Below are 19,200 nucleotides of genomic sequence, written 5' to 3'. Positions count from 1 at the left end.
GGCATTCAGAGAAAACAAGCATTAGGTACACTAAACGGGTACATTTCCAAGCACATCCAACCTGTGACCTGTAAATTCCTGCTGCTATTCCTGCGGAGAAACGAGTCTCACAGTGATGGTTCCTGATCCTTATTATTTGTATAATACTCCTCAGAGATCCCAAAAGGCATTCACTGGGCAGGTATGGTGCCAGGAACTGCGCAGACCATAGAAGGCAGTCAGACCCAAAGCGTCCAACAAGCAGTGTGAAGGAAAGGCAGGCTGCAAAGAAAAACCCTGCACACAAAAATTAAGTAACTTGCCCAGAGTACACATCAGGCCTATGCAATTTCCTATTGAATTGGGAACTACGACATGAAACATTCTGTAAGGGTGAAAGAATATTAATTTCTTCTACATGTTCATTTCCAAAAGCAGCCCAGTTTGATACACGGCCCTTAAGAAACCCATGCATTACCATAGCTTACAAAGCTTACCACATATTTTAACAGCAGCAGTGACAGAAAACATTTGTGCTTCAGATCCATTTATTTTGTGTGAACAAAATATATTTTGTTAAGCAGCTTGTTGAGCAATAATAACAAAATTATTAGCCTTTGGCTACTCTTTGATCTGTGATATTATCTTTAGGAGCTTCCAAACAGAAAGGCAGAGGTGGTCTTAAATTCGAGTAAGGTAAAACACCAGCAATACAGGAGGTTTGGTTTTGATCTATCTTCGGAACACCAATTTTAAAGTGTATTTCCAAAAACTTGAACCAGCATGTCACAGGAATTCCAGTGCTGATCCAGAAGAAGCTGGCCAGAGGGGATTTGCAGCCAAGCAGACATTTGTAACTCCAGCTCCTTTGTTACAGCAGTGAAGCATCCCCAGTGGAAAGGGGCAAACACAGACTCTGTGAGGTCTGATCTTGATGCCCAGCCCTTACATGGAACTCTGGATCAGTCACTGCTGATCTGGGATTACTGGGCTGGGCTGGTTTGCAATTCTAGAACCTGCCACTCCTTCTGTCCAAATCGGCATTCAAAAGAAAATAATCAGGTAAAAGAACAATTTCAAGCCATTATATGAAATTTTTTAACCAGATTTTTTAGAATATCTGAAAGATACCTTTGTTTTATACATAAGAATGGGGAAATCTGTCCTGATGCACCATTTCTGTTTCCTTGCATTACTCTGGAATTATTGATTGCCCCAAACACACTAACAAGAGCACCTGGCTATTTTCTACCTTAGACAAAACCAGTCACAGAGCAGCCTCTGCAGACAAAGATGAACTGCAGTGTGAAGAGCAACTTGCCTCAATGTTATTTATTTCCTCTTTAACTTTAAACTTTAGAAGAGACCAAAACAAACACATGTGTACAGACTTAGCACAGGAAAAATCATATTAAGTGTCCATAAATGAAATTTGAGTGTTTGAAGAACACACAACGAAGCACTGAACAGTGTGACAGGGCATACTGGACACTGTCTCTGTCAGGAAGCTGCTGTGGCATGGAGAACTCGTAGCTACAGCTGCACATTTTAAGAAAATGTAAAAACACATAGAAGTGTGTAGGTAAAAACACATGGAAATATAAAGAGACCAACAGTGGGTGAGGGCCAAAAACACATGCCTTTTTCTGACAGGTATTTTCTCACAACCTCATAGAGCATCTCAGCTCCTCTTACTCAATTTCTGTAAAATGGAATTAGCGTTAGACACCTGTGAGTCAGGTAGCATCACACTAAGAAGATAAGCTGAATTAAGAAAATTACATCTAAATGCTACATATTTATTACGGTACAAATGTTTCAGGTAAATTTGGTTTGCACTTTCCCCAGAAAGACAGAAATGCTACTACACTATTATAAAAAGACAATGTCAGCAAGAAGTCATTACAGATTATAAATCACCCTCGTTCCTCGTTATTCTGTTTTTGAGAAATTTTTTACATGCCATTAAAATATTTGCTGAATGCTACTGGAAAGGTAGCCAGCCACCTGTAAAATTAAAGGCTAATGCTGCCGGTAACAGTGTTGAAATACCTTCTGTTTAAAAGACAAACCTACTTTGTAATCTTTAACACAAGTATATAAATATTTCTCCACCCACCCTACACAATTTTGTTGGCTACATCACATCCATTTAGACAACAACCATCTATGTCATCACACAGGATGTTAATCTTGGGTGGGGAAGAAAGAAACAATAGTAAATTAACTTTTAAGAAACCAAGATTAGACATTTAAGCAGGGTCCTTCATGATGAAAGAACAACAAAGGCAAAAAACATTAGGGGACAAGTCAACAAAATAGAAGAAGTTTCAAAAGATCATTTTTCATCTTTTGGTTTGTTTATTGCTTTTTTTTCTCCCCTTGTGGCTTCCACAGGGCCTCTTCAGGGCTCTGGAGAAAATTAAAGAGCCTGGATTAAACGCCCAAAGGACGACTAATGCTAACAATACTAAAAATAACGAGGTTAAGTGGTGTAAAAACTACGGTGACCACACACGGAGAACTGGAGTGGTAAGGTAGAAAAGGAGTTTCATCATTGCTCCCTCGGGACATGCACAGAACATACTAACTGCTTCTAGTTCTCTGGGGTTCCGATTACCATGCCAAACACACCTCCAGAGTTTCCTTATTAGTATAATAAAAAGCCTCTACACATTTGTGTTCTATTCCCAGCCTTGCTATTGACCTTGTGTAGGCCATTTAACCTCCATCTGCCTCAGTTTCTACGTCTGTGAAATAGAAATAATATTATATTGTATCTTTTCTAAAACATTTCGGACTGGCACAATCATCATGTGCAAAGACTGACAGGTTTGAGAATCTATACATGCCTTATATGCACTTACTTAGGTAAAACATTTGCAACAAATAATTTATTCAAATAATGTATTTAGACTTTTTTTTTTTTTTTCTAGATCATCTATGGAAATAGTTTCAGGTTTCTAATTCTCATTAAGGACTCAAATTTCTGCATTGCTTTGACTGTGTGCTAAAATACAGGGCATTTCCCTGGTCTCCTTTTAGTCAAGTGCTGCCCTCAAAATCCAGTCACCAGGGTTGAATATTCAATAAGGAAATACAGAAATATCTGTATTTTTAACACTGTCTGTTGTCTTCTAAAGCGTCACAAAAATTAAAATGGGAGTGGCTATACAGAATTCACACAGAAACTGGAGTGAACATTAGAAAACACTTAGAGCCACATTCCTGCAACATAACACAAGTCAGATCAGTAGGGGAAGCAGCTGAAGCAGTTCAAAGTATGAGGATAGCTCTTGGAGTTCCTGGGCTAGGAAATATTCCCTCAACAAATGAATCACTGTACAAATAAAAAGGGAATGAATAAAAATGGGAAGATTGTGAGCACTCCCTTCTGAGCACTACATAAGACTGTGTCTCCTCTCTGGGATGCCCAAAAGTGGACCAAGATCACCGTAAGGTCTGCCCAAGGGCTGTTCAGAGTCGAGGTCAATGAGGAAGGGCCAGGGCTGCCTTGAGCAGGTCCCTCTCTCCACGGGCTCTGCACCCCAGAGTCTCACAGGAGCCACACCAGGCACAGGCACAGCTCTGTGCAGGGGAAGGCACTGCTTGATGTGCTGCTCAAGGGGCAGATCCCCGAGCAGCAGCTTCGTCCTTGTCCCCAGGGATGCCACAGCCCCCAGACTCCTGAGTGCCAAGTGCAAGGACTGCATACAACAACTCACCCCTTACAGTCACCATCACAAAACTGACTCTGATTCTTTCCTTCCTCTCTTCCCTCCCTGGTTTTCTTTTACTGCTGCTGCTGTCTGTCTCAGGTGGCCTGGTGTGAAAAAAGCTCTCCTTTTATGATGAAATATGTGGGAGCAGGTGAGGCCCTGACTGCAGAGAACCCAACAAATGGGCACGAGCAGCTCCTATTGACAGGGCTTTCACTGCTCAATGCCATTCTCAGCTATCCCAGCTTTACCAGACACACACACAACCACTTGCTTTACCCGACACTAAACTCACACCTCGCAAACAAATTATTTAACTGCTCTATCCCCCAAGGAAGAAAGAGATCATTTCAAATGCAGCTCCCTGCTCGTCTCTCACATACACGCAACGGCCTGATAGGTTAAATGCTGCCATTTAATTACAGTAATGGAACCTGCTATTTTTTGGTTCCCTTGAATCCTCTCTCGCTCTCTTTTTTAAACACATACAGAGTCATCTTTTAAACATGCATTTTATATCCTGAGTTTAACAGCTGCATTCTCCTGGTTACTTGAAGAGCAGGAGTAATGATATTCTGATATTCTTCTCAGTACCTCTGAGCAACAGTCTTTTAAACACTACATAAAAAACATAAGCTGGGGGATGCTGCAAGTAGGGATCCAGGCTAATTGCAGAGGCCAATCTGCCCCTTCATTTACTTAGTTGTTTATTTTAGTGAATAAAACCAGCTTAATTTCTTCCACCAACCCCCAAAGCAGCTGAGGTTGGAATGGTGGATAAACATGAAAATGCTTTAAGTAATTTTACTGAAAATTCTATCACACTGACACTGGTTGTATTTATAGATCTATGGCTGGCAGTCAGAATTATCTCAGATCTAACTGTTAATACATCTGCTTCAGTGTCCCTACCTAAAATTCCTCAGTTTCCCACTAAAATGTGGAGTTTGCAAACTGTTTCAAGAATCTGAAGGTCTAATGAAGAAAAAATGTAATCTGAAGTGTTTTAAATTAATATTATAATCTTGCCATTTCATAAAGGGTGTCACAAGCTTTGTCAGCTAATATTTGTAGAGTGCTTTGAAGATGCAAAGTGGCATGGAAATATGGGCAATAGGTGTGTTAAATTCTTGAGCATGCTGCATAACACCTTTTTCTCAAGTGAATTCAGGAAGGAGGCTGTAGGTGGCCAAAGCCCAGAGACTTTTATGGTTAGTCATTATTTAAGAAGGGCATGTAATGCAGTACTACAAGTAACACAACAACTGTTAGTGGATTTTACATTTTATATTGCATAGCAATTAGAAAAAATCCAGAAGCAAAGTGTAGGTACTTCCAAGTCAAAATAAATTCTTACCTATGCTAAGGCCACAACATTCCTAGAAAAAATACCCATATTATACTGTCCTCAGCTTTATTTGTCCTCTAAATGTGAAATGCTTTTTTATTTGTTCTGTGGCAGTTGGCTCACAATCAGCTAGCCAGCCATGCAGGGATATTGCCCATCTTCATTCTCTTGTATGGATATCCACTGGTGTCTCTAAAGGATGGAATCTTAAAAGGTGAGGCAAGGCAGAGACAAAGACAAATTTAATTTTATCACCGTAAAAAGGGACATTTCCACATGGGCAGCAAGGACATGAATATCATGTGTATGCAGGGGTGGGGGGATTATAAACGCATTTTTGGCGAAATTCAATAAAGCTGATTCCACTGCATAAGGTCAGCAATTTACTTTTAAAAAATGATATGATTGCAACTTTTAATATAACCCATGTATTTGCTGCAAGATGCTCTAGAAGATTGTGTAATGTAACCACCTGACCTCTCTGCAGGAGCAGAGATCACCCCATTTACCCTTTATTGTCTTGCTAAAAGCAATGCACATTTGCACGCTATGACAAAGTCAACAGCTTTTACTTCAGAGCGCCTCAGGTTTCATGAGAATGAATTCTCTGCTCTGCTCCTGAAGAAGTGGAGTCACCTGGACTAGGCTCCAGGAGAAAGAATAGTAAGGAATGAAACAAAAACTAAATTAACCTCTTAGTTAAGAAAAGAATGGTTGTACTCTACTAAAATTAAGAGTGTGCAGCAGAAAAGCAAACTGTAGGATTTCATGTTCAAGGGGACCCAAGACATAGTTTTAAACAGAACAGAAATGTTGTCCAGGAGATCCTAGAGAATTATCTCATACAGGAACTTATTTTACCTTTCCTAGCCGGAAAGTATCATTAGGTCTGAAATGGATTTCAACAGAACACCATGGATTATCCTAACTACACTCCTTTTTTTCAGTCTCAAGGAGGAAGGCGTCTCCTTAGACTGAGAATACCAGGTTCATTCTCAGAGCAGGTCAGAAGCTGAATTCATTTACTTGTTCTGGGAAGACTATGGGGAAACCCTGGGCTGGATAACCATGAAAAACAAATTCCTTTTGTCACAGAAATATTTTTATACAAACGTACATAGATTTCTTCAACCATCTCAAGGTGAATCTTTCTTCAAAGGTCAAAACTGCAGGGCTGGATTAGGATTGCACGCAATCCGCCTGAGCCTTGACATTCTGACATTCTAAAGTTTGCAGCTTTCCCCTCCCATACACAGCTGATGGAAGTAAACTCCTAATCTCTCTGAAAGCGTGGCTTTTACTACAGTACCTTCAAAAATCACACACGGCAGCACCAAGAACTCTGAAACAAGCATATCAGAGAATTTTACGAACATAGCTAACATAAATCTTACTGAGTCAATAAGGCAAAAGTGGTAATTAACCCCATTTTACAGATGGGCAAGCTGCAAATAAGAAATTTACCCAAAGCCAAGGAAGCAGTCATGTCTCAGATCTCCCATGCCTGCTCTTAGGTTGTAACGACTGAAGTGACTTTCTCTTGGATTTGGCATTTACTTTCACTCAAACATTATAAATAAATATTTAAATTTACAAGTCAGACTTAGGGGCTGGGTCTTTTTTGCCCATCACTAAGGCTAACGATTTCAGGCCTTGGAATATAATTGACTATTTTAGCATTATCTTCTAGGTAGACTTCAATTCACTCTGCTGTAATCATATTGTTTTTTCAGTACTACCAGGAATGGAAACATTACTTTGTCAGTAAACAAGGCAGATATGACTCAAAATACACTCAATGAGCAATAGGAGTTAATTTTGCAAAGCCATTTTTAACGGCTCTTTTACATTAAATAGTTACTGTCAGATAGCCAAGTGGAGAGACATCATTAAACCCATGACATTCCAATTATTTCTTAAAATTAAGCTTACAAACAGCATTTTGCAGCATGCACAACTTCCTAAGCATCAAACCAGTCTGTTCCAATTTATCAATAATTTTCAAGCCAAGAAAGGATTGGCTTCCTTTGAACACTGCATCACATGGGCAGTTATGCCTAACCCAATGTCAGGTTTTCTGCTCTCTCATAAACAACTAGTGACTGGGTAAGAGTCAGAGACAAGCAATAAACTGATTTCTCCATGTGTATAGGGACTAAACAGACTCGTTTTCCCAAACTTACTTTCAAATCTTGAGGAATGATAGTGAAGGGTTTCTTCAACTATATTCATTCCAAAACCCTCCAAAGAAGCACCACATCCTATTCCCAGGATGTCCTAAGGCTAAACAGCTTACCACATTTTGTTAGCACTACTGTACATTCCTTGTCACCAAAGAAGCCAAGAAAATCCGTAAAGTTCATGGCAAGTTCAGACATCACAAACAGTGGCAAAATTGATGGGGGAGAGGAGTCAGCATGATGAATAGGCTGGTACTGAACAGCAGGTGACAGATCCACATGCAAAAGAGTGGCAGGACAGGAAGACATCTCCTTCTCAGCAGATGGATAGTGATTCTCAATCATTTTCAAGAAGAAAAAGGAAGGCAACTAATACAAAACACAGAAAGGTGGAACTAATTTCTGGATCACAAGCACATCTATTCCTCTGCATTATGATACTCCAGCAGTGGAAATCTGTATGTTGAACATTATCAGCACTGGGCAAACACAGCAGGGCCACAAATGGATGTGATTACCCCTAATGCTGATTTAGATAGGAACTGGTGTGAGTTTGTTAGCAATGACAGCTTTCATTCTCTCACTCTTCATTCTTAAGTTCCCTAATAAGCTCTTTGGGAGACAATCACATTTCCCCATTTATGCAGGGCTGCGTAGAGCCAAAGCTTGGGTGGGAGGCACCTAAAGAACAAACTGGTCGCATGACAGGTGTAGGACATATTTTTCCTTAACCTACCAAAATATTACAAGGCACGCTAGCTGTCTTGCACAGTCATAAACAGAGGCCCAACCATCTTTAGTAATTAAATATCCCATGGTGCTTTTCAAGAATCTTAGCAAATTTTTTGCTCAGTAATTACATTCTCTATCCCTAAAGCTCCCTCTGCAAGATCACTTAGATAAAGTATTCTTCATTTCCTTTCCTAAAAATCACAAAGTGATGTTGAACAGCTGCTGTCATCTACCTCAGAGGTGGATGCTTTTTAGTGGGAAGCACAGTGAGATCTAGATCAAACCATGATTCTGATAATGACAGATAACCCTATAAACACCATCCAACATGCTCCATGCAACTAGCTGCAAAATTTCCATAGTTAATGGGTGCAATGTGCTCCAAAATCCTGAAATTAAAAGCATCATGAAAATGCAGAATGTGCTGACTTCCATGCAACCTCTACAGGCATTTCTGAAAGTCTACACAAGATGTTAGAGTTACCTTATGCTACTTGAACACCTGCTGCATTCTTAAATAATCAGAAAGTACCTCCCTGCTTCTACCTGTGCTACTGAACTTTCTGTTGCTGTGTGTTGATTTGTACTAGAAGCTTAAAACACGAAGCATGTTCTTGTAATAAATTTTGGCTATCAGTATCTGAATTACAGGTCTTGCTTGTAGTTTTGCAAGTGCAAGTGATGAGTTCTGTGCCAGCATTGGTGCCAGCAGCTAGAGAACAAGTTACCTGAGCTGCAAGGACAAAACAGGACAAGCCTCACTCACACAATCAGTTGTGCAATTGTCTGGCTGGGATAGTGCACCATTTTTTATAGTAGCTAGTATGGGGCTATGTTTTGGATTATAGTAGATTATAGTTATATTATATATAACAGATTATACCTGTTCCCTTGGTCAGACGAGGTCAGTGACTCAACTCTTGTGCACTTCCAGCCTCCTCACTGCTGGGGTGAGAAGTGGAAAAGGCCTTGGCTCTGGGTGCAAGCACTGCTCAGATATAGCTAAAACACCTCCGTACTACCAACAGTGTCTTCAGCACAAACCCATCACAGCACCATCCACACCAGCCACTATGGAGAAGCCAACACCAGCACAACAGTGAAAGAAAGCCTTTCCTCCTTTTCTTCACCATCTCTCAAATCCATATCCTGACAGGAAGTTTGAAGAGAAGGACAAGTCACCTAGCATTCCTTGAACAGTCAACACTTCTGGTCTAATCCCACACTTGTGCATCAAACACGGTACTATCTAGAAAAGAGTAAGGTTTGGAAAGCCAGAGCAGTTTGGCCTAAATAGGTATTTTGACACCATAGGTTACTAACTCTATTTTTCCAGCTGAGTTGGCACTGGACTCCATTGGCTTGCATTGTATTTTTTTTTTCTCAAGAAAAGCCCTCACAAAAACTGTTTGAGCATCACTGAGACATGTTAAAGAATTAATTACAAAGTAAAGCTGAAGGAGAAAATTAATTTTGGAAACGCAAGAGGTTACTTTTCTTTTCCTCCCTTTTCTGGAAGTGGAGGAGGAAAGGCAGTTATTTTCATCTTCATGCTGGGGGCAGGAGCTGGGAGCTGTCCAGTCGATAACCTGGCCATCAGAACAAGGTTTGTAATTAAAAGGTCAGTGACCTGGAAAGCTGGGGCCTCACTCTCAGAGCTTCTCAGTAATGACAGCACTATTAAATTAAGACTGTTATGAAATCAATGCTAAAAAAGCTTTCATGGTAACGAGATTCCATTCAAGGACATGCAAACTGCCTCATGAAATGGACTTAAATTATAAAAAAAAAAAAGGAGCAATAAAAAAGGGTTAAATTGAAATCTGCTGAAGAATTTGCTTTTTTTAAGCCCTCCAAGAGTGGGCTGTGGCCCCATTCCTCAGGTCCTGAAGGTGATTTACTTGGGTTTCTTTGACAAAGGGGAAAAGACAGTTTCAACTTCCAAGAATGCAGACTACAGAAAGAGGAAGAAAATTAAGTCAGTTTTCTACTGGAGATTCTGGGGCTGACAGCATTTATTTCCAGGGGATCAAGTGCCTTTGAGCTCTGACTGGGAAGGGCATGTAGAATTAAATAACTTTTCCATCTCTTCAGAAATCACCATAGTGTGGCATCTTGACACTGGAAAAATTTTCTGAAACATTGATGGACTGCAGAAAACCTTCTGAGCGGATATTTTCCCAACATAACTCAACAATTGTATATTAACTTGCTCTAATGCACCTCTGTTCTTCCATCACTATTATTTCTGAGCTCCTCATATGCTTTCATGAGTTCCCACTCTGGAAAGGCATTTCTGTAGTCATTCTACAGATGAAGAGAACAAGCAACTACGAAAACAGTTCTTCATCCAAGATGACACAAGTCTGTAACCCCACAGTTTTCCCCTTCTCTGCCCCAAAAACCCAGGTATAGTGCATTTTCACCCCCTCTCTCTGTCTTGCCAGAACTTAAGAGATTCAGAGCACACAAAATTAACAAGCCACACGAGTTACCGGATGGGTAACTGAGCAGTGCAGGACATCTGAGGCACAACAGTTAAATGACAGACACATTTCCACAAGGGTTTAAGCCCCACATGCTGTCTAATTACTCCCAAGGCGCCGCTGATTCTGTGGCATGTCATCAGCAGAATCAGCGAGTTGGACAAAAAACAAACAGCATCTTTTTTTTCTTTCTTTTCTTTCAGATACTTTGAGGGGAAACAGCTGTTTTTCCCTTCATCTGAAGAAGTTCATGATAAAAAGGAGGAAATGTCATAAATTACACAAAATGCCAGTGTAAGCTTCAAAGAAAATGATAAATGATTCTAATAACTTCATGTTTCTCATTAATGCCTCTGTATATGGGAGTTTAAAAGTGCTTAAGACAACAGAGAAATCTCATCTGACTTTTGAAAGCCCTTTTACAAATCCAGGATACCCTCACTCACCGAACTGTCGTCAACACTCTTATCACCCCATGTGCCAGAGAAAACAGTTCAGCACCACCTGAACTGCACAGAACCAGGAACACCTGATTTCAGCCTCTACAACTACTGTTTCACCAAATCCAGTCCAGTTGATAATCCTGCAGAAACTTTCATTTCTCATCTCACTGAAATGTACTAAACCAAATCCAGCTCCTATACTAGAAGGAAATAAAATTTGATTGGCCTTTATGAGGAAGGAGATGCTTACAGAAAAAGAAGAAAATATTGTAATTCTAGGCAGAACCACCTCTGTGAGTCTCAGAAGTGAAATTTCTTAAGCCAAGTCAGGCTTGCAGGACCTTTTTCAACTGGCAGTGAGGACTCTCTACCAGACAGCCTCAGCTGGGAATAAACATTATCGCTGGGATGACAGGGACTGTACATCAGAGAACAGGGGGAACAGCCTACCAAACCCTGTCGTCCCTCATCTACTTGGGCCTAAACCAGCCACAACATCTATGTTTCAAGAGCTGACTCCATCTGCTAGACCACAGAGGCACCACGCCAGCACCAAACACAGGCCACATTCCATATGGACTGCTGGGTACAGGCGCTACTGGACCCTACTCCTTCCTATCTCCTATGGTTAAGTTTAGAAAACAAAATAATTAGCACAGAGGGAAGGAGGGATAATTAACACACAGGAACAAACAAACAGTTCTACCAAACCATTTCTGCTCTTTAGTAATTATTAGCCAAGTAATTCATAAGAAGTATTAGTCCGGCCACAGTTTCTCTGTGCCTCCATCTCCCCACCCTTCCTCTTCTCCCAGTCAGGGATTTATTAAAATTAAACAGATTAGATGGAGCTCCTGATACGAAAAACTGTTCAGCGAAGCCTGCGGTGGGGAAGTGCAGAGCAAACACCAGAGACATTTGTCTCTAAATTGCTCTAAATACCTTCTGCAAATGAAATTCTAACCCAGCTGTGTTGAGAGAGAAAATGAGGACTAACTGGTCATTGTCAGCACAGAAGAAGATCAGGCAGTTATAATATTGCAGATATACTGGGGGCTAAGGATCTCTCGGCAACAATAGATTTTGTATCAGGTTACCCCGGGTAATCAGCACGGCTTTTAGGCTCAGCTTTCCCTTGCTTCATTGCTTCGATGATAGAGTTGAAATCCCCAAGCTTTTATGATTAATTACTCCCCGTAGGTCCACATATTTCAAGGAAAAACTCATGGCGCACAGCGACCAACAGGCTCCAAATTTTAATGTCATCCTGATGGCAGGGCAGGGCAAGCAACATCCCTACGTGATTGGAATGTCCTCCTAATTGGCACTAGGACAAGCAGCGACAGGATCACACTCAAAATGATGTGCCCGTGAACTGCTTGTCATGACATCACTGCCAAAACACAAGGCTGCCATTCCCTTCTAGGTTCTCTGCTACTCAAGACGAGCAAAGTGCTGTATATACTTGAACTCTCCATCTCATGACTTCAGGTCTCAGGCATCTCAACCAGCAGCTCATAACTCCAAACAGAAAAATACGTATTTCACAGGTTTCCCCACTTTTCAAAGCTCAAGATCTTTAGCTCTAGAATTTGATGTACCTTGAAGTACTTACGACTTCAAAGTGTATGTGGGTCACTCCCCTCTGAAGTTTGGAATTTGTATTTTCAGTATCATTTCAACACCTTACAGTGCTCCACAACACATGTAATTAACTTCAAGTTAAAACTGTCATTATTTATGTCTTGTGGTAAGCAGTATAGTCCCAGGACTGGAGCAAAATATAGAGTGAACATCACCTGGAATGCACTGCAAGTTGTGAAATAAAAACTTTAGAAATAAAATAGGAACAAAAGATAGTTCCACTATGAGTCAGAAAGTAAAATAAATTCTCTGTAGGCAATGACCAAAGTATGCTGCACCTCACTAAGATGATATGATTTGTCAGGATCTGTTCTATCCCTGCTATAGAAAAGGGCTAAACTCAGTCAGTAGTTTACCATTTCAGTCTGAAAGTCAAGTTGATCCCAAGTTTGACCTTAACCTGACCTTGTTGACTTTTACCAGGTTCTTTGCCTCTCTCTGGCTCTCTTTGGAAACATTTGACCTTTTCCCCCAGAGATTGGCCATTCTAATGCCAGTGTCAGTAAGGTTTGAACTGACCAGCTAGTCCACAACTATGAACTGTCCTCATTGCAGAAAAGATCTGATAACAGTTAACCAGAAATTTCCCATGTGTCTTTTGTATTCTACAATTCCACATCTGGCGCAAATATTGCACTAGTCAGTTGGGAAGAAAAGAGCCTGATAATTCTTATAAACCCCAGATCTTCTTTTGAGACAGACTAATTGCTTTGTCCGTAACATCTAATATTCCACAGCAATACGTTTTGACTTTACACTAATTCAAGGTCCCTCATTATCACTGAGATCACAATCTAAAGAGTTCATACCTTTCTTCTTCAGGAATGCTCTTCTGGTTGCAAGAGGACTTTGGCGGACCCGTGGATTCTGTAAAAATTTCACTGCTGTCACAATCTGAGGAGGGTAGGAGGATTGGAGAAAAAGAAGAGAGAAAAGATCCAAGTTAGGTATGGTCAAATCCCTATTTTATATTAAGCACTGTGGACTGCAAGGTAAGACAACACATCCATCACATGAGATGGTCTGGAGACAACACCAACTTTCAGAAATGGCTCAACAAGTATCAGAGTTTGTGATTTAACTCTAAACAGACAGCACAGTTATGGTCTTTAGCCTAGAAGTTTCTTGTGTAATTACTTTGGGAGCAGCTCTACCTGTACAAAAATCTCCTTTAAGATTATTACATGTTTCTGTAATTTACATTGTGATCTTCTTACCTAAGTTGGCTCCTGCAGTTAAAGCTAGCCTTGAGTCAGTACATGTGATCTGTAACAGTTGGCTTATTGTAAGAATACTTCCCTTCTATCTGACTTAAAGCTCCCTGCAGATTCTAAGAGATTAAGGCCTTTTCTGCCATCATTCTAATTTATTGAAAGCAATAAATAAACCTCAGCTTCTCATGACTAGAGAATAAGCAACTTCACATGTTTTAGATCACATAACAACAATCAAAAAAGTCACTTGGAATGACACAAATGGGTAGGCAAGTAGTTAAATTTATATTGCACACCAGCAAAAGCCACAGATGACTTTTGTCTACAAACTGACTTCTACATCCTTCTATAAGGTGACAGAGCACCTAAAACAGAGCATTTATACAAGCAAAGGGTAAAGTCTGGGATAATACTCAACGGCACTAGATGTTTACATTTCCATGTGCCAGTGAAAGGTGTTCAATTCTTTATTCATATGGTAGTTCCATTTCCCACATACTTCCCTATATTGTTATACATGTTATCACATGTTACTGCACCAGTGATTCCCTCCACTTTTATATAAAAACATCTGTTCTGATTGTGGCATCATGAGGAATAATGTGCTAACAGCACATCCATGTGAACTAGTGGAAGAGACTACTTCCCTTCTCTAGTGCTAAAATTAACCATCCTAATATGCTAGACCCATGTTATTCAGGTCTTTAGGAGTTTACCTCAAAATACAGTTTCTGGAATTCAGTTCCAAAAAGGTTTCCAAAACTTTGACAGCAGAAGAAGAAGGGAAAATACGGCATCACTCCTGAAATCACTAAGTTTCACTTTGTGTTTGAATCAAACACTTCGAATATGCATTTCTGGTCAGAGAGCAAAGTTCTGATGGGTTTAATGGCACTTTCAATGTACTCCTCAGTGCATTCCATCAATGTTTTTTTCTTTTAAATTGCATCTCTTATTTCTTTAAATACATTAATCAGGCTAGTGTAGGCAAAACGGATCCATTGGACAATGCAATAAACATGAATTATCATCTATCCAACATGCATAATGGCTTAAAAATACATAATAGCAGGTGTAGTTTAAATGATTAGTTATTACACCTGTGGTGGGTCTGATTCAATTGGGGAAAATCATCTTTAATAGGTTAAAAGGTTTAGATCACCAGGCTTCCCTTAAAGTGGCTGTAGAGAGGGTATGATGGAGTACGCTGTCATTACTAATTCATTTAAGAAAAACATGGGGGATACAGCAAAGAACAGCATAAACGAGCGAATCCAATTTAAACATCAGGTAAAGCAGAAAACACCTTTTAAAAAAGCATGATAAATGAATTTGGAAGAGATATGAAATTGACATATTTATTTTAACGGGAATTTGACAAAGTCCCAGCACACTTCAAAGTTGGGAGGATAAAATGAATGGGGTATTTTTAATTCTTTTCATTTTCTTGTTTTCCTGCATTTTTTCCTTAAGTTCCATTCAGTAATTTTGAGCCACAAAACAGCAGAGGAAAAAACCACCCCACATAAAGCATACTTTGGCTTCATTTATGTGCACTTGATCTGTCTCCAGCTGAAATGCAGGTGACAGGCAAATCGCAGATTTAAACTGTGCTGATATTGCTGTGCCAGATGCGGAAATATAAAGCGCCCAAACTAATAACCTTAAGATAATATGCTGAATAAGAAAGATGCCCAAATGAGCAGACCGACAGACATGTGAACATATCAAAGCCACTCTCCTTCTAACAATAATTACTTGTTTGTGTCTTCAGATACTCCTTAACACTCCCTCCCACATTTAGTGATATAGACACAAACGGCCTGCAGACTTGCAGTTCTGCAAGCTCTTCTATTTAATTATCAATTTTTAAGTATTACAAAACCTGTGAGAAATAAGCGGCATTTTTCATTGTGCTAATTCAACCACGATCATGTGAACATTTTATTGATTTTAACCCTTTATTAAAGCTTATTTTTGCCTTATAAAGATGTAAACATTTTGGTAGTAAATTTCAGTCCAAAATAAACTCCTGTTTTATCTCTCCCCTGCATTACTTCCTCCAGTATTCACAGCCTTTTTAATCTTAAAACAAAATGAAATTACAAGCAACAACAACTCCATAAAAAGAATCCTGGACATGTATTCCTCCCTCCAGTAATCCCATGTTTCTCATACTGTGTTTGCATTTACCTCTGAACATTCGTTCCTATAGGCTGAGATGAAATGTCTTCATTTTTATAATTTATCTCATATACACGAGTAACTTACGAAGCAATTTTGGCCATGTCAAAATGCCAATATTTCCAACAAACATACACAAGAATTTCCCTACCTTCTATGGATCATTTTCCTTGCACAAACAAGAGCAACTGCACTCCATAATTTAAACAAGAGAAAAAGGAGGAGGAAGATGAGAAGACTTGCAGTCCTGTGTACAGCCAAAAAAATCATGTGGCAAATAGCACTCTGACTCAGCTGCTAACATTGTTCCATACTATTTCTGTAGCATTTGTAACACTTCTCCAAATTTTTATGATATTAGGACACTGCCAAATAATGAGCATTGTATCACTGCGTTGATTCTTAGATTGCCAGCATGCACTGTCGAGCAGACTGGCTTTATCTAACGGATCAGGTAGTTGTAGTAAAGAAAGAAAGTGTATTTGGTTTTTAAAAAGCCAGTCAATCCCATAAACTTGCTTTCCCACTACCACCTCTCCTGCAGTGACAGGATCCACAAAGACATCTCTGACTGGGAAGAGATGGGTGGAATCCTGCAGCAGGTCATGTCCTACAGTTTGATTTTCCAATTAAAAGATCAATGTCACTATTCATAGATTATATTTGCAACTGGACAAATGACATAAATTCAGGCCAAATATTCTGCTTCAATGTCAAAAATATAAAATAAAGTCTGGAAGTTTATTGCAGATGCTATGGAAGAGCAGAGGGCTGGCAAAATTCTGGGCCAAAGCATAGCACTTGGACATTAACTTAGCAGTCAAGGCCCTTCATTCCTAATTCCCCTCCCTTTTATGTTAATGGGGAAGATAAAGACAGCCTTATTTCTTATTGTGCTCAAAGCTGCAGGGTTTCCAATAAAGCAATCTAAGCTACTTTATCAGTTGCTTTCATTAAAAAAATAAACCACAAAATTTAAAATACTGCGGCAAATGGCTATTTTCTACCAACTCAGAAATAAAAACCAAAGTAACAGAAATGTAAAAGATCTTTACCAATAAAAGTTACAAAGGATTTGGTAAGAGAGTTCCACATGGAAAACAGACTCAAAAGCCACCAGGAGCGCAGCCTGTAAGAGCTCTAATAGATTTCCTAATACTGGGAACCCTCTGTAGGTTATTACTAAACAGCATTTGTTGATAGACTGAGACTTTGAGATGACCTGTGATGTAAAGGTTGGGTCTGAATTATACGTTGCAAGGGATGGTATTTTGTCTTTCTGAGTGGATCTGTATCTGTTTAAAAGCAACACTTCTTTTCATTAAGGAGAGGCGGCCCAGGCCATGAACTATGCACAGACAGTTTACATTACGTGTGCGGAAGCAATCAACACTGGCAATATACATGACGTATGTAAAAGAAGTTGGAATTAATTTTTTCCCAGTGTATTAAAAAATAATAATATGGCAGTATCAACAAACACTCAACCTATTTCAGCCAGAGCAGAAGGCCACAGCTATAGGGCAAATGGAACTGATCAATACATTAGCCTACAGCAACACCCCCTCAGTGTACGGCTGTATGTTTGCAAGGCTCGGAAGATTAAATTGTCTGTGAAAGGTTTCTGCACTCCTACTCTAAAGGAGATACCCAGAATCCTGTTAACAAGCATCAGGATGAAGCCAACTTACGTTTTAACAAGGGCTGACTTAAAAGCCTGGCACAACAGTGAACAAGAAAACCCCTTGCAACAGAAACGCTGTGTTTTAGTAAGAAATCAGTGCCCTGCCAGGACTAACTTGACAAATATGGTTATCGGTGGCACACGGAAATAGTTGCAAAGCAGCTGTTAATCAGGGAAACACATCATAGAACGCTGATGCCAGCACTCGGGAAAAATGCAAGGGGCTAATTATGAAGCCGTATATCTCAGTAAGGAGGCAGCGCTCGGCGCCCCAGCCGCGCTCCCGGGCACCAGCGCTGCTCCCGCTGCAGGACGAGCCCTGTCCGCGCTGTCCTCGCACCGAACACCGCGCTCCTGAGGGGATGGACTGCAGCTCACGCAGGGGAGGAAGGCTCCAGAGCGCCTGTGCCTGCACTGAGATTTACCTGAAAACGTACAGAACCCCAGGAACCACTTCAGCTGAGATACAGCCTAGAAACCTGCAAAGTTTAGCAGTCTCAAAGTTGGATGGAAGAAAGTTTAAAAACGCTATAACAACAATGGCAAAGCCCTCATGTAAAACAGTGAGGGGAAAAAAATACAGTAGAAAGCAAGATTCATGGGAGGCAGAAAAGCAGATTAATGGGAACAAAGGCGAGGAAGAAACACACTTTTGAGCCGCAACTGAGATGAAGAACCTGGAACTAAGAGAATACAGAATAGCAGCCCAAAAAAAAAGAAAAAAACAAAACACCAAACAAACACACACACACACAAAGAAAACCAACTAAAAATAGCCACAAAAACCCCATAAAAAAAAAAGTTTTAAAAAAAAACCAACAAAAAAACCACCCAAAAAACACACCAAAGCAAGGGAAAAAAAAAAAAAAGGGAAATCCTAGGTGCTCAGAACTTGGACTATGAGTGACACTGACACCTAAGTCAGTGGCACCCATATGAAGGGTGAGGAAAATGGTTCTTGCTGTGTCCCTGCCACGGGTCCTGCTCAGCCTGGAGAAAACGAGGTTCAGGGGGAAGCTTTTTACTCTCTACAACTCTCAGTCAGGAGGCTGTAGCCAGGTGGAATTTGGGCTCTTCTCCCAGAAAACAAGCGACAGGACAAAGTAGAGTCTTAACCTGCACCTGAGGAGGCTCAGTTGGCCACCAGAAGGATTTGTTCACAGGGTGACTGGACATTGGAAGGGGCTGCCCAGAGAGGCGGCCAGGGAAAGCCCGGACGCGGCTCTCAGTGCTCTGGCGGAGCTGACAGGGCAGTGCTGGGTGCCAGGCTGAGCTCCATGGTCCCGGAGGTCTTTCCGAGCCGACCCTGTGAGGGCGAGGGCCCGCGGCCCCGGGGCTCCCTCACGGCCCCGGAGCTCCCGCACGGCCCCGGGGCTCCCGCACGGACCCCTCACGGCCCCGGGGCTCCCGCACGGACCCCGCGCGCCCCCTGGCGGCTCAGCCGCCGCCGCGCTCCCGCCGTCAGAGCCCCAAATTAAGTGTTTTCACTCAGTGGAAATGAAATGTTTTGCAAGATGAAACAGAAAGAAAATTGAGGTTTTAGGTAATTACTAGTTGGCATTTACATATCACAGGCTGGTTCAACAC

General features: G+C 40.7%; 1 protein-coding gene across 2 annotated transcripts in view; it reads right to left on the bottom strand.

Moving 5' to 3' along the window:
- PEX14 (peroxisomal biogenesis factor 14) overlaps positions 1 to 19,200 on the bottom strand; it is a 67,652-nt gene that overhangs the window by 22,833 nt on the left and 25,619 nt on the right. For both annotated transcript variants that reach the window (XM_030289108.4, XM_072917499.1), the window contains one exon: positions 13,341 to 13,425. In XM_030289108.4, the coding sequence (XP_030144968.1) occupies positions 13,341 to 13,425 (85 nt within the window). The remainder of the gene's footprint in view (positions 1 to 13,340; positions 13,426 to 19,200) is intronic.

The sequence above is a fragment of the Taeniopygia guttata genome, chromosome 21 (assembly GCF_048771995.1).
Source record: "Taeniopygia guttata chromosome 21, bTaeGut7.mat, whole genome shotgun sequence".
Classification (NCBI taxonomy): Eukaryota; Metazoa; Chordata; class Aves; order Passeriformes; family Estrildidae; genus Taeniopygia; species Taeniopygia guttata.
This window is presented reverse-complemented; position numbering and strand designations above follow the sequence as displayed.